We start from the raw sequence: 16,763 nt of genomic DNA on the forward strand, positions 1-16,763 counted from the left end.
AATATAATTTCTTCATCCACTGCCTTTCTAACCCATAAATTTGATGAAACCTCACTAAATGCTTTGTTAATGAATGGGAGTTTTTTCTGTCACAGCCAATTTTATGTCACTGGGAAGTAATCAAATGAAACCTAATGAATTCTTGTAGGCTGCTCATTTTAGTATATTATTTGACACTCTAAACTGAATATCCCGAAAATCACAACGCAGAAAACTTGAAGTTGAAGTAGGAGACTCAGCAGATCCTATACAATCGTTAAAAAGTTGTGAACCCCATTTTCACATGCAGTGCTATGAATAACTTTTTATAAATAGTATCCCAATACACAGCCTACATCAGAGAAAAATATTAAACTTGGTCTTTTGAGAGGTGAAAGTCATGAGGGGTTACAACTTAAATGTGCTTCTACTGTGTACTCCGCTCTGCATTGTGCAGGGAAATCTTTTTGAAGAGATTTTTGTTTCACTGGATAAAACAAAACTGTCATGCTTTATCTTTTGCCTTTAAGCATTTTTTTCTGAAAATGTAAGTTTAATAATTTAGGATAAGTTCTACACTGTCAAACCTCAAGATTTCACACACTGTATATTAATACATGTTCAATTATTTTATTAAAAACAAACTTTTTAATTTATTTTATTTAACGAATAACATGTTCTTTATTGTTTCACTATGTTTTATAAAGTTTGTATTTTTTCTGAATTAACACCAACTTTAACATGCTATATATACTTTTAGATCAAGATCCAAATTTGAGATTAAGTAATCGTTTTCACATGTAAATGGCAGTCTGATTCAACTAAAACTATGTTTTAATATGTTTTGACAAACTGACAGCAACAAATATACAATATTGTAAACTGTATATTTAAATAACATTTTTCTTGCAAGTTAAGAATTCTGTTTGCAATATACACAGGCACAGCACTAAGAAATTCACAGTATAACAATTAAAACAGATGTAAATCAGATTTATGGCCAGGTTTTAACTACTTATTTTTCCCTGTGTTTCTAATTTTTTTATTGTATTTTCCTAGTTCTAGGGCATTGTACCTTGTTAGCCATTATGGATGTAGTGAGAAGTCAAGCAAAATGACACCTTTTATTGGCTAACTAAAAAGATTACAATATTCAAGGTTTCGAGGCAACTCAGCCCCCTTTTTCAGTCAAGATGTATTTTCCTGCTAGATTTAATGTTTAGTCTTGCTTATATATGAAGTAACATCATCGTTATAAAGTTACATTATGTATTAACATAGTGAAGTTATTAAATGTGCAGTTTTTCCCTTTTTCTTAAGTAAAAATTTAGCTGGCAAGTACATTATTTAGCAGTTACTGTTTAATGGCTATATGTTAAATGCTTCTAATAATTAAAAAAAAATCTAAAATATTTCCTTAACAGAAATAATTTATACAGGAAAATGGCACCATGAAAATTAGATATTGTAAATTTATTTGGATGCATTACAAAAAAAATAAATAAAAGGTGTTAAGAAAGATTAAAGTATTACATGAGAAACACAAAAATTAACAAAAAAAAATTGAGACTTCACAGATTGCTATATCCTTTAAGTTGTCATTGCAAGGGATGTTAAAAGTATTTGCATTTCCCTTTGGTGTAAAGGTTATTTAGCACCTCATTGAATCCTTTACAGACAAACATGACAGTGTTTTTAAAGCTGGGTTATTTGTGTAGGTCAGGGGATGTTTCTTACACTACTTTCTTATCCTGGGTAAGATCAAAGTAGCATATGCTATATGATGAGAGAAGCTATCAACTTTTCATCTCTTGATAGTGACTCAATACAGATGATCGCTGACCTGCTGAACTCACAAATTCCTGTTTGCTTACAAAAAAATGTTTTTATTATTCATAGTGGATATTCTATTTGCTACATTCCTTTATGCTGTTTTGTTACATTATGAAAAGCCTGCCTGAAGTGATATTTTACATTTCACTTATACTCTTATCCTCATTTAATTTTAATTTTTTTTTTCTTAATAGAATCTTGCAACAGCACTGCCATCAAGACTTCGCCAGAAAGTGAGTGCAAGAAAAAATATACTTTCATGCAAGGAACTGAGTAAGAAAAAAAGAGCCACATTACAAATGAGTTCACATATACAGTAGTTTGGAGCTTTCCCCCTCGTGTCTGGCAGTTATTGTTTGGAAACCAGATGACAAGATTGATGCTGCATTGTAAATCACTGTAGCTCTGTCATGCTCGGTAACAGGCATCAGTGGACCTTTCCCTATCACATATCTATCTTCCATAGAATGGAGATTAATAGGATAGTGCTCTATTCTTAGATTTGTTGGGGGCAGTTGCTTCTTGACCTTCTGTAAATAATTAGATCTGTTCGCTAGCAGCTCATTCTTTGCTTCTGGCTTTATATGAACAGAAAAAAAATAAAATAAAAAAAAAACAAAAATACAATGATAAATATAAAATCGTAGACCTTTTCCCCTAACATTTTTCCTAGACAGGGTTCAAGAATGACTTTGGTTTGTTGACCTGCTGTGAAAATAAACACACATTTATCTTGCTTAAAACAATTGTAATAATAAAAAAAATCTTGTCTAGCATATATTTAGAAATTAAATTACTGGTGCAGTAAGTTGCGCACAGTAAGACGCTCAGAATATAAACAGTAGTGTCCCCAGACCTCTACCTTTGGAAGACTGCATCTATAATCACCTACTGCATTAGAGTAAATATAAATGCTGACAGTGTGAGAAGAAGTACAACTTTTTGCTTTGATAGCAGCAAAGGAAAGGTGCCTTGCTGAACTCATGTATCAAAATCATTTCTACAGAATCAGGCCACTGTCTTTAAGGGCAAATCCCAACTATAGTGTTCATTAAGCTATTAGCAGGAGAACACTTTGATGCGATACAAATGCAATTCTGTAGGAAAGAAAAAATAAAAATCAGATCAGTTCAGATTTTTTAACAGCAATTCTCAAATATAAAAACAAGCATCATTAGATGGCCTTTGACAATAAGAACAAAATATAGTGCTGTAAGTGCTTGCTCAGACCTTCTTGTAGTTATTTTCATAAGGCTTGAAGGCTTTTTTGTAAACAGTACTTTAAAATTTTAAATAGTTTAAAATTTGTTCTTTGTTATTTTGTGTTCTTACAGAAAAGTTGAAAGAAACTGGGGCTATTTTTTGTGTATCATTTAATTTTCACATCTTAACTTCTGCTTCGTAAAGTAAACCACTAATTAGGTGTAAAGTTTTACTCTTCATGTAATTAATCACAGAAGACACGTTTCATAGTTGCCTTGTGAAAAGGTATTATAATATCTGTGTTCTAACAGTTTGTAAGATACTGCACACAGCAAAACATAATCAAAGGCTTGGACCCAAGGGCCTTACAGTTATTTATATTTTCACAAAATTGACTTAAATTACAAGGCCCAGAGTATTGCTCTCTCCCTTTTTTTTTTGGCATATAATTTTCAAAGCCTCAAATGCAAATCTATTCTTTAAGAAACATGGCACACACCCAAGCTGTTATCAAGCTGTCAGATTATATTTTTGAACAGAAAAAAAGACTGCTGTTCCTTTTTTTTATGAAAGGCTAAATTGAGAATTGTGCATAGATGAGGCATCTTAACTCTTTTATTGGATATATAAGCTGTTCCAATTTTTACACTACAACATGGAGTCTCAATAACTCTTATAATCATGTGCTTTAATATTTTTTATGTTATTCATTCTTGTAAGTTAGGATTTGTTAAAAAAATGTATAGTTCTTATTTAACCTTGCAACATTTTTTCTTTGGATGAAATAATAATGTGCTGTTAATGTTACTTGAAATAGTTAAGGTTTGAGTTTATTTCTGGTTTGTAAGTTAATTTTATGGTGCAATTAGATGGGATACTATAGTATTGCTCATTAATTTTCTTTGTTTTGCCATTCTCTTATCATTTTTTTTTATCCTTTAGGGCTAGCGGGTTTAGTATTATAGGAATGATTGATAGTATGGGAAAGTTTCTTTTTGCAGCAGTTATGATGTTCTGCATTGCACTTGAGGGTCAGCTGCACACAGCTGAAACATGATTTATCCATTGTCCCTGCCACTTTCTCAGATAAAACTGTGATTTTATTGAATCTGCCAGTTATTGTGATTTAAGCTTTAACATTCTACACATATACTAAAGTTACTGTTATATGTATCCCTTTATGATGTACTGATCAAATGTAATTGCAAAAATATAAATATAACAACAGGAAAAGAAGAATAAATGGACCGAAAACTGAAACCAGTAAAATTAACCAGAATTATCTCATCTTCTCTGTAAAAAGTATTCATGATATGAAAAGCTACAATAACACAGGTTGATATTATTATAGCTGCGAGGTAAGTTATTGCTTTAATGTAATAGTGTTTGATATTTAAAGTGAGACTGTTATAGTTCAGTTGATAGTGCTTTGGAAATTAAGTTGCAGTGATTCTAATAATTGCCAACAATAATGCATTGTGAGTGCAATATCTTTTATTGCGTTATCCCCAATTGCATTATCTTTTGTTTGGTTGCCTTTTGCAACCTTTGCTGTGGAAGTGAATAGAAGTTTTATATTACTGAAGAATTTACCTTGAGAAAGACGGAAAAATAATAAATATTGTGTTAATATGTCATTTAGTGTGTTACATTTAATCGCTTCCTAAAAGGATTTAGGCTCTTAGCTGTACTGCTAGTAATTCCCTGAAGCATTATTTAATTATGTTGTTTGCTTCAAATAGACCAATTTTAAAATGTCAGGATACAGGCATTACTTTTGTTACTCTGAACTTTGAATTAGCTATTTTCTGACTATTTAAAAATCTTAATGTTTATAAAATGGCAACATGTTGAGAGTATGAGAATAGAAACTAGGATTTTTTTTTCTTTTGTTAATAATGAGCTTATTTTCAGTAATTGTAAATACAGGCTGCACTATAGGTAGTTTCTTTCTACTCCTTCATGGGTGATAGCAGTAATTTCATTTGCTGTGGTACTGTGGTCTACTTGTTCAATAAGTTGAATAAGTCCAAATGTTTCAGATTTTGCATTGTAGTCTAATTGAATATTCAGCCGCGTTTAGTTTCTTGCTGTCATTTTTGCACTCATGAATTCACTGAAAAAGAATGCCCAGCCGCTGCAAATATAACATATTACTGAGAAGAAATGTATACCGAATGAACATAAAAATAATTAAATAAAATGATATCTGCAATGATGGACATTTAATTGCCATTTTTGAATTCTAAGTTGTTAGAATGCTGTAATTTCGTGACTTTGAAAGAGAATGATAGGCCCTTTGAACGCACAAGAAGTACTTGTTTTTGCTGGACATCCTTCTTGAATGAGGGTGTCTGGCTTGAAAAAAGACAGATAGTTTATTCATAACTACTGCATGTCCAAAAGGCTAAAAACACAGTGATTGGCTGGAGAATGATTGTTAAAAATGCAAATAGATGTGTGTGTAGTGTTTCAGGTTTAAATGGATGAGCCTTCATTTATTGTATAATGACATCCATCTTCAAATACCCTGTCAAAAGTCTTGTTTGGTGTGTTCTGCAAATTTCTGTATTTGTTAATAAGGAGCTAGAAATGGAAGGAGTACATAGATATTTACTCTTACATAAGTTTCTCTTGGTCGATGAAGATATAATGGCTGAAAGTGGTGGTAGCTAGATGTATAATAAATACATTTATATCACTACACAAAAAAAAAAAACTTTAAAATAATCTGAGCAGATTTTTTTCCAAATGTATTCAGCCAAGTATAACCAAGACTGAAAATGATCAAGTTTTTTTTTCTGTTTGGTGAGAATGTAATGCTATTGGTAGCTCAGTACAATAGAACATTGAATGGAAAAGAAAGAGAGTGAGTAAAAAGTGTTTACACATAGTGAACTAAATTTAGAGAGTAAAAGCTGTTCAGTTTTTGATCCTGCAAAATATAAAGATGTTTAAGATATGTAACCCATGAATGATGAGTTTGCATGGATGCCTAAATGTAGTTTTACCTAATGACTTTTTGAATGAACCCGCCATTACTGAAAATGTGCCAGATGTTGCGGATGGAGTGATATTTCTCATATTTATGGTATAGCATAACTTAAAGTACTGTAGATATGTAATAGGACTAGAGTTGTGTAATATTCAGAATTTCATAGCATCTAGTTACATTAAGTGCATTCTGTCTCCTGTGAAGTAGTACTGTACATGCCTGTTTTCTTCCTGCAGATTTAGCAGAAAGACACACACATGTAAACTCACTCTGAATCTGTCATTTTGGCTGCAGATTTGCTATTTTGTGGTTATGGAAGCTTTTCCCTTCTAGAGCTTAATTAAACTTTTATCAGTGGGTAGGCGAGAATAATGGAAATAATGTAATTTTTCTTGAAGTTAATAATCTAAGGCTTGAAACACAATAGTACACAAACATCTTGCTATACTGTGTGCCTTGAAATGGATTACTACCGTGTTTCCCCGAAAATAAGACCTGGTCTTATATTAATTTTTGCTCCAAAAGATGCACTAGGGCTTATTTTCAGGGGATTTCTTATATTTATTCATGTACAACAATATACATTTATCCAAATACAGTCATGTCATCTTCTTCTGGAATATTGTCATAACTCTCCATATTTAAACCCTGAATTCCAGCCTGAATTTCTTGCTATTCCAGCCGCTTTTAGGATCCTCCAAGATCGGTGTGCGTGCTTCGATGTTTGATGAGTGGTTCGATGTGGTGAAGCAAAATGCCAAGATACAAATGCATTCGTGGTGCTTTGATATTCAAGTGTCGCATATTCCCCAAAGTAATGACACGATACATTTTAAAAGTCTCACATACCATCTTCTGTGACTTTTTTTTTTTTTCACCTTCACAATACCTTCAGAATGTATGGTACGTATTTGAGCCACAGAGGAAAAAAAAAAAAAAAAAAGAACATAATGAAAATGTCTATTTTGTGATTAAAGTGAAAATTTCAACTTTAACCTCAAAATGTCCACGTTAATCTTGTAGTTTACTTTATCATTAAAGTAGTAGACCATTGTAAACGTAATCTTAAAATCGACCCAGTTGTTAAATCGCTATGCGCTTCTGGGGCTTCCTCCTGAACTGACAGCAGCAATCGGCACACAGAACTCATTAAATTTATAATATTCCAACTCTCTGCACATTTATACTTCATATCACTTTCATGATGAATATGTATGTTACATTTTACAGATAAATCGTTAACTTTGTTTAAATAATGAATACTGTTAATAGTTACACATATGGGCTGGCACGGTGGCAGAGCGGGTAACGCTGCTGTCTCGCAGGGAGTCACGTCCCTTGTGATCCCTGCCTGGAGTTTGCATGTTTTCCTGGTGGGTTTCCACAGTGTGCTCAGTTTTCCTCCCAAAGACATGCAGGTTTGAGGATTTGGTGAAGCTACAATGATGCCAGTGTATGTGTGTGCTTATGTTCACCTTGCGATGAGCTGATGCCCCGTCCAGAGATTTTGTTTCTGTCTTGTGCCAATGCTTGCTGGAATGGGCGCATCCCCGAATTGATGGATGTAATCATTAAACATCCTTTTCAGAGATATTGTGGCAAGGTGTCCTCAGAACTTAATGGATGTTTCGGGCACACGCATCGCATCGCGTGAAGTATAAACCCGGCTTTAGGCGCCTTTCTTTCCAGCTGATGATCTTGACTAGGGTTTTTTTTTGGGGTATGGCTTATATTACAGAGCAGGGGTAGGCAACGTCGGTCCTGGAGTGCCACAGTATGTGCAGGTTTTTGTTCCAACCCAGTTCCTTAACGAGAACTCAATTATTGCTGATGAAGCACATATTGCTTAAGTGACATTTTAATGCTTCATTTTAGTGGTCTCGCTTGTTAAGGTTCTCCAACCTTAATTGCTTATTTCAATCTTAAACTGCTGCATTCAGTGTTTTAATTGCTCCTTATTAGCAATAAGATGTAAAACAGGGGTAGGCAATGTCGGTCCTGGTGAGCCGCAGTGGCTACAGGTTTTCATTCAACCCAATTGCTTAATTAGAAACCAATCATTGCCAATCTCAGACCTTATTTAATTGTATGGCTTGTTAGTCTGTGCAATGTAAGGCTTTTATATCGTAGATTTTTTTCCTTTCCAAGGATATCATCCAAATGATTTGAAGCCTAAAACAGATCATTTTCAGTCTGTCACATTTTTCTATTAAGTGTTTTATTAAATCAAACCGTGCATGATGAACACACACAGATGTAATTGGAAAAAAGCTAGCTGGAGAACTGCTGGCTGCTTTGTCTTTTACATCTTATTGCTAATAAGGAGCAATTAAAACACTGAATGCAGCAGTTTAAGATTGAAATAAGCAATTAAGGTTGGAGAACCTTAACAAGCGAGACCACTAAAATGAAGCATTAAAATGTCACTTAAGCAATATGTGCTTCATCAGCAATAATTGAGTTCTCGTTAAGGAACTGGGTTGGAACAAAAACCTGCACATACTGTGGCACTCCAGGACCGACGTTGCCTACCCCTGTTACAGAGCAGCCTGAAAATCATGCTAGGGCTTATTTTCGGGGAAACACGGTAAGAAAAGAGAACCCCTGGCATATTTCCTCTGTGAAGGAGCAGACTTAAGTTCAAAATAAACCAAAGTTGTAGTAAGAAATAAATTTATAGAATATAAAAACATGTATAGGACTGTGGTGATGAAGAATTTACAACAGCACTAACAACAGATGTTGCAAAAACAAATTGAAGCAAACTTCAAAGTGGCTGTTTGACTTGTGTACATTGGTAATGAAATGAGGTGTTCCATGTATTAATACAAAAATAAAATGTATTTAGTGTTTTAATGCTTTGAGGCACACATCAAATCTTTCTAGTACAGGGGTTGACAGATTGTAAATACATAGTCTACTGGGCTACCATCTGTGCTAAACTGGTAGTCCAGGTAAGCTTTCTGGTTGTCAAAGATGGAGGCTTACCTACGACTTTTTATAGAAATATTTATTGTAAAGTTTTATTGTACTTGACTGCATGGCACTCTTCTACCACAATATAAATACACTCAGATTCTAGAAGAGAATATTTTGGTAAAAGATCTGATTAAAGGGTTATGTTTTTTTGTTGCACAGTCTTTTTCCAATGTACAAAAATATTTTATCTAAAATATACTGAAATACTGCAGTAATACTGTATTCTGAAATTTTGTTTTGGCGCCTAGTTTAGACCACCCAAACAATTACTTTCTTTGTCAAAAACATCATCACTTTGACATTCAGAGTTATTCTGGGGTGCAATATGTCCTTTACACTGTCATACACCTTTAGTTGATCAATTTTCAGTCAGTGATCTAAGTATACAGCTGCATTAAAATTTCTCATTAAGCAGGTTCTCAAACTCCAATATACCTGTTAGGAGCAAAAGAGTATTGATTAATGTTATGGTTCTTTATTTTTTATGAGATTCCTTTTTGTGACTGCATAAGGCAAGATCTGTTTGTAATGAAATATAGCCTCCTGATTTTGAAAGGTTCATGTCCTTTTTCCTAAGGCTGAACAGTTGAAAATTTGTGACAGGAGCATTGTTGTAACATTTTTATCATCACATATTATCAACAAGTTGTTGAATATTTTAGGTAATTTTTCTCAGTAAGCACACTGAAGTAAGTTGAAGAGTTACTTGCTATTTTAGTGTAATTTTGTTTACAAGATGTACATTTCATGAAATGATTCAGCACTGCATCAGCATTTGCTAGATGTTGTAGGCAGACTGGTATAGTAAACAGTCTAATGTTGCTGTGCTTTCTCACCTTTTCATTTTTTTTAAATATTAAAATGAATTTTGACTCAAAACCAAGTATCATTTTTATGTGTGGTTTCTGGTTGCTATCTGCATGCAGCACCATACACTTCCTGACTTAGATGGGATGCTCCCCCTCCCTTTAGTCATCGCTACTTTTTAGAATATACTAAAATGTTTCTACCAGTATTTGAAAAGAAATTTTCTATTTATTTTTGTTACAATGCCACTTGTAATTATGATTTCTTCCACTACTGCTTCCATACCAGTTACAAGTGAAACGGATCACCTTGTCCTCTTCTTTTATTTATTTTTTTAATCCATAACAAGGCATTTGTAAATGACTACCTAATTTATATTGCAGTAAAGAACAAGAGGATACAATTAAGTTATGGCATTCTTGCCCTCACTACTCCAGTTGCTTTGCAGCTAATCCCATTGTTTCTCTTGCTGGCTTGCTGCTCCATTTCGCTATATTGCCCATATTCTTTTATGGCAGAAATCTTTCAGTTCATCAGATCTATCAATCTTTGTGTCTACTGTGAGTTGTTTGCTTAGTTACATTTTCTTCTTACCTCTTTTTACGTTTAGAAATCTATAATAATAAAAGGCAAAGCCCTCACTGACTGACTCACTCACTGACTGACTGACTAACTCATCACTAATTCTCCAACTTCCCGTGTAGGTGGAAGGCTGAAATTTGGCAGGCTCATTCCTTACAGCTTACTTACAAAAGTTAGGCAGGTTTCATTTCGAAATTCAAAGCGTAATGGTCATAACTGGAACATATTTTTTGTCCATACACTGTAATGGAGGAGGCGAAGTCACGTATCGCGTCATCACGCCTCCTACGTAATCACGTGAACTAAAAACAAGGAAGAGATTTACAGCACGAGTCACACGCGGGAACGAAGGTAAATGACGTTAATTTTTGACTGTCTTTTAATACTGTGTGAGCATACATATTAACACATGTCCAATTAAACGTGTGCATTTACGGGGGTGATTTCTCAGGCTTAAAAGCTCACCTTTTATCAAACGCGGGAAGAAAGGTAACTGACGTTGTTCACTGTCTTTTAATACTGTGTAACCATACATATTAACACATGTCCAATTAAACGTGTGCATTTACGGGGTGATTTCTCATGCTTAAAAGCTCGCCTTTTACTAAAAAGGTAAATGCAAAAACTATTTTCAATCAGTTTATTGAAACGCTCCCGTTAAGGATTGCAATAACATATTCGCGAGATAAAAGAACGAAGTAGGGGGAAATGGAGGAACAGCCGCAAACAGCGAAGAGCAAAAAATTAATTAAACAATTGAGAACGGAGCGAGTTAAGCATACAAGCGTGTTCATAAGGGCAACAAAGCACGGTGTAAAAACGTAAGTTTAAATTAAGTTAATAGAAACGCTCCCGCTGCGGATTGCAATAACATATTCGCGAGATAAAAGTTTAATGAGAAGACACGAGGTATAAACGAAGCACACGCCGTGGCGCAACGTTAGGGGCAACAGTTTCAACCATTCTATGATCTGCTTCTCGCAACTGAAAGACGGCACATGGCGGATGTTAGCCGACTTGCTGACCGCAACGTTAGGGGCTTCAACTATGGCGCTGACGCCATATCTCAGTGCCAACACTTTGCAGACTGTACTTAAAAGACACGCCCTCCTCACTGGACAGTTAAAAACACCAATCAAACTAACGATGACATCAAGTATTACCCAATCAAAAGTAGGAAAGGAGGCATCTTCATAAAATGCGTGTGGGATGATTTGCATGAGACGCTGCTTTAAAAAAAAAATGATAAAAAAAATACGGGATAAATCCCGTCCAGTATTGATTCAAAACGGGACGCGCAATTTCATTCTCAAACGCGGCACGATTCCGTATTTTAAAGGACGGGTGGCAACCCTACAGTGCCAGGTAACCACCCCATACAATCAGATTGTGATTCAGACTAGGAATGCAATGAATGTAATTACCCCCGATCTACATACAAGGCGAAAGTCTTGCAACATTCAAAGATGATGGTTTGGGATAATTAGTACTTATTAAGTACAACATTGAACATAAAAGAGCTTATGAAGCCTTGAACCGAAAAAAGCAAGATCTCAGAGATCGTAAAAAAAAAAAAAGGAGGTAATGTCGTTTTTACTCGCTGTACATTTTACTCAAACATTACCAGTTATTCCACGAGGGAGACCAGCAGATGAACTCAACGCGTGTTTAAAATCCATGCTTCTCCACGGTCGGTTATATGTCGCGTGTTCTCGGGTAGGTACACCAAAAAATGTATACATTTAAGCATGTAATGGGCAAAGAAAAAATGAGGTATACCCGAAGGCACTGCAGTAGTACTCAATGTAACTTTACTTCTTAAATGTTAATGTTTTACTGTTTAATAATTTATACGCTTCTTATATATTGTTCAAATTCTTTTATGAAAATACCAGTGACAGCGCAATGCACGATAACATGTAGTGTATACACCATACGCATCTGCCCACGGCCGCCCTGGTGTGCGCAGATAGGAGTTGATTCTAAAAATAAAATAAACATAAAAAGAGTAATACATTCATCACCCATAAAGCGGGTAGCAGACGTGACGTATTATATGTGTACCACATTTCAAGTCAATACGTGAAACGGTTTGCAAGCTACATGTGATTTAAAATCCTGGACAGACCAACGAAAAGCCACGGTACCAAATTATTGAAGAAGATTTTACTGTTTAATAATTTATATTTATATGAAATGTGCTTCTTATATATTACTTCATATTCTCATATGATAATGATGTTAATGTTGTTTATATTGATTTCTATGTTATTGTAAGTGCATCTATGTGTGTATATGTATGTATGTATGTATGTATGTATGTATGTATGTGTATATATATATATATATATATATATATATATATATATATATATATATATAAAAAATATATATATAAAAAATATATGTGTATATATATATATAATATATCTGTATATGTGTGTGTATATGTGTATATGTATATATATATGACAGCAACACTCATAACAATGACAACACAATTACATTGACAATCATGTTACGTTATTTTTAAAATGTTTCCTTTACTTTTTTCATAACCTCTTTAACACACTACTTCTCCGCTGCGAAGCGCGGGTATTTTGCTAGTATGTAATAGAGTTGGGATGAAATCTCTACAGTAGAAAGTTACTATATAACTTTTATTAGTTAATTATCTCTTATTTTATGGTAATTTATTTAAAAACTTTTGACAAAAAGGAAATTAAAATTTAAATTCTGAAATGTACAAAACAATACAAACTTGATGAAACTTGCAATTATTATTATTTTTTTAATTATAGAGAACTTAGATTGGCAGAAAGGCTGTGGTGATAAGAAATTAAGCAACATTTATAACAATGGGAGTATTAAGAAATTTACTTTTGGTTATTATTTTAGCGTCTGTTGCCTTTTTCAACTTTTAACATGACTTATTTAAGTATAAACTATTTTTAACTAACATATTTATTTGTTTTTTTATCACACCCACCATTTTGTGCTGCTTTTTTATACTGCTGTTTTACATGTGTTTAATATAGTGTTTAATATAGTGTATATTAGTGTATATTAATAGCTTTAAATTTTAAAGCAGAAATTTGCTTTTCAAAAACTTTTGTAAATTAAGTTCTGCTGCAGAAAGTTACTGCAAAGGCATTGGTGGATAAAATATAAAGTATATTAGTAATGGGGAAGAAATGTTTTCATTAGGGAGTTAATGACAGTAAGACAAATGTCTTAGTGTAGAAGGATTTTTATCAAGGAAGAAAATAATGAGATGTGAAAAAGCGGAAGCGGGACTTCAAATTGAAAATATCTTCTAGGGTGTGGATACCCTGGTTTAATGTGGGACATATTTACTTGATTTGACATTGAAATACAGAGAACAGAATGATAATAATGGTGCCTGGACATGCCTTTTCAACCAGACTTTTGTCCAGTTTTTAATAAGTTTCGCCCAATTTCCCAACTGCCATTTCTGGCTAAAATTCTAGAAAGAATTATTTTATAATCAATTGGTCGATCACCTTAACTCCAATAATTGATTTGAGATCTACCAATATGGCTTTAGGCATTTTTCATGGTGTTGAAATAGCCCTCCTGAAAGTATACAATGACATCTCTATTATTATGGACTCGGGTGATGCGGCAAGTCCTTCTCCTTCTTGACCTGTCTGCTGCCTTTGACACTATTGACCATGAGATATTGCTGATGCGGGCTTGAACATCTTGTTGGGCTTAAAGGGGCTGCTCTTAACTGGTTCAGGTCATATTTAACTGGTAGACACTTTTCAGTGACTTTAATTCCTCTTTTTTGTCTACTGCTCCTCTTAAATATGGTGTTCCTCAGGGATCCATTTTGGGTCCTATTTTATTCTCTATATACCTTTATCCTATTGGAGCTATTTTTAGGAAATTTAACATTTCTTTTCACTGCTATGCGGATGATACACAGGTTTATATTCCTGTCTGCAGTTCTGCAATAAATCAACTCCACAACTGTATTTCTGAACTAAGATCCTGGATGACTGATAATTTTCTTGATCTGAATCAAAATAAAACGGAGGTGCTTATAGTGGGTCCATCAGCTAAAGCCCAAATTGGTCTTGGACGCTTCTCAGCTCTTTCTCTGTCTTTTGCAAACCTCAAGTCCGCAATCTTGGTGTAATCTTTGACAGTAACCTCTCTTTTGAGAAACAAGTAAATTCTGTAGTCAAGAGTTGCTTTTCCAGCTTCGTCTATTAGATAAGATCAAGCCTTTTTTATCTTCTAGAGATCTTGAGAAAGCTACTCATGCTTTATTTTTTCTCACCTTGATTACTGCAACTTGCTGTATTCTGAATAAGCAAATCTCTGATACATAGGTTACAGTTGGTCCAGAATGCTGCGGCTCGCTTTCTGGTTGGGGCAAGAAAGTATGACTCTGTTTTCATCTATTTTAGCTTCTTTACACTGGCTGCCTGTCAGTTTTCGAATTGATTTAAAAATCTTGTTGCTAGTTTTGAAATCTTTACATGGGCTTGCTCCTGCCTATTTATCCAAATTGTGTGTTTTACACCAGCCATCCAGACTGCTTAGATCTTCTGGTCAGTTGGCTCTTGTTATCCTTCGTACCAAGTGTAAAACCAAGGGGGACAGGGCTTTTACAACTGCTGCTCCTCGCCTGTGGAACTCTTTACCTCATCATATAAAGGAGTTGTCTACAACTGAATTGATTAAAACAAGATTAAAGACTCATTTCTACTCACTTCCATTCCGTGACCTTCAGCAATACTGATGGTTTCCTCATTGTTATTATATAACATTACTTCTATTTATTATTTATTTTTATTTATGTTCATATATTTTTATTTCTATTTATGTTATTTGTTTGTTTTTATTTTATTATATTATTGTAAAGCACTTTGGCCACAGCATTCCTATGTTGTTTTAAATGTGCTGTATAAATAAATTGACATTGACATTATATAGAGAAATATATATTTTCCAGTATGAGTAGCTGTTGATTAACTAAAAAGACCACTGGATAGAATCTCTTTGTAAATTTACTAGGGAAAGTAATGATGGTTTGTTAGCCAGAATGGTGAAAGGATAAAGTTTCTGTTTATGATGTCTGAGGTGTTAATACACTTTTCCTTTCTGAGGCAGTCTGCATAATATATTCTGGAGTAGCCAGCAGCTGTATGCTAACTTCACCACTTTTTGAAATCTTTTCTGGTCTTGAACTGAGCAAGTACCATACAAGGATATTATGTAGCCAGTAAGTGTGAAGTCCACTGTTTACCTGTAGAGGTTGGTGAACATTGATATAGAGATTTGGGCTTTTCCCATATGTCAAAGGAAGCTTTCATTTGCTTGTGAAAGCTGTGCTGATTTGTGATAAATTATTTTTAAATAAAAAAGTGTCTCCCTCTACAGCTTGCAGTTGAGTTGTTTAACTTCAAAAGTATTGAATGTATCCTTTACGTTTGTATAGGCATTTGGTGAATGAATTTAAATTCAATGAGGAAAATATATAAATGCCTAAGAATTATTACACTAATATTTAAATTGGGTGAGAACAGTAATGTATGGGAAAAAGAAATCACACAGTTTACAAAGAAATTTTTTAGCCAGAGACTATTTTTAAAAAGAATTAATAACACGAGGAGTGTCCCAAGAATGATTATTGTTTACAAATAAAAAATATCATTTGCATGAAGAGAAATTGGCCATTTGCAAACATGAATGGAGATATGGGTTATATTAGTAGTACGAATGCTGTCATAAGAGATGTATGCAAAAAGCCTAAATGGCAAGAAGGGACACGAGATCAAGAAGAGACCAGACCCTCTCTTTACAGGATATAAGATAGATATGTGTTATAATCTGGAAAGGTGAAAGCCATAGACAGAAACCTATAGTGTTTTGACTATGCTGATAAGTCCCAGAAGCACAAGTGCTGTAAAACCTTTCAGAAATATCACTGTTTAATTGATCAAAAGCATTATTTTCCTTATACAAATGCAAATAAGGAAAAAGAATCCTAGACTGTCACTATAATATGTAGTAATTTACTAACATTTTTGATTCTGGCCGTGAATTATTTAATACCAGTAACTGCGTACTGCACAATAATGTTCAGGGAATACACTTGACTTGAGCATTCATAGTTTTCATACTCTTTCTCTGTATGTTTAGCATTTGTTTGCTCAGAGGTTGATGTACTTGCTGCTTCCTGAGCAGTTCTTCTTTTCTCCACCCTAGCGGCCTGCTTCTTCTCTTCTTTTGTCGGCACCTTTTGGCATTTAAACTGATCAAGTCAGTGTTTGTATTGCAATTACTTAGTAAGTTTTCTTTAATTTTTCACTTAAGCTGACACTTAAGTGTTCAATCTGCCTCAAGAATG

At 34.0% G+C, this 16,763-nt stretch overlaps 1 protein-coding gene across 1 annotated transcript in view; it reads left to right on the plus strand.

Moving 5' to 3' along the window:
• The window catches only part of mgmt (O-6-methylguanine-DNA methyltransferase), a 471,555-nt gene that overhangs the window by 34,993 nt on the left and 419,799 nt on the right, over positions 1–16,763 (plus strand). The window contains exon 2 of the mRNA XM_051922992.1: positions 2,007–2,045. Within this exon, the coding sequence (XP_051778952.1) occupies positions 2,007–2,045 (39 nt within the window). The remainder of the gene's footprint in view (positions 1–2,006; positions 2,046–16,763) is intronic.

This window comes from Erpetoichthys calabaricus, chromosome 2 (genome assembly GCF_900747795.2).
Source record: "Erpetoichthys calabaricus chromosome 2, fErpCal1.3, whole genome shotgun sequence".
In the NCBI taxonomy this organism is placed as follows: domain Eukaryota; kingdom Metazoa; phylum Chordata; class Cladistia; order Polypteriformes; family Polypteridae; genus Erpetoichthys; species Erpetoichthys calabaricus.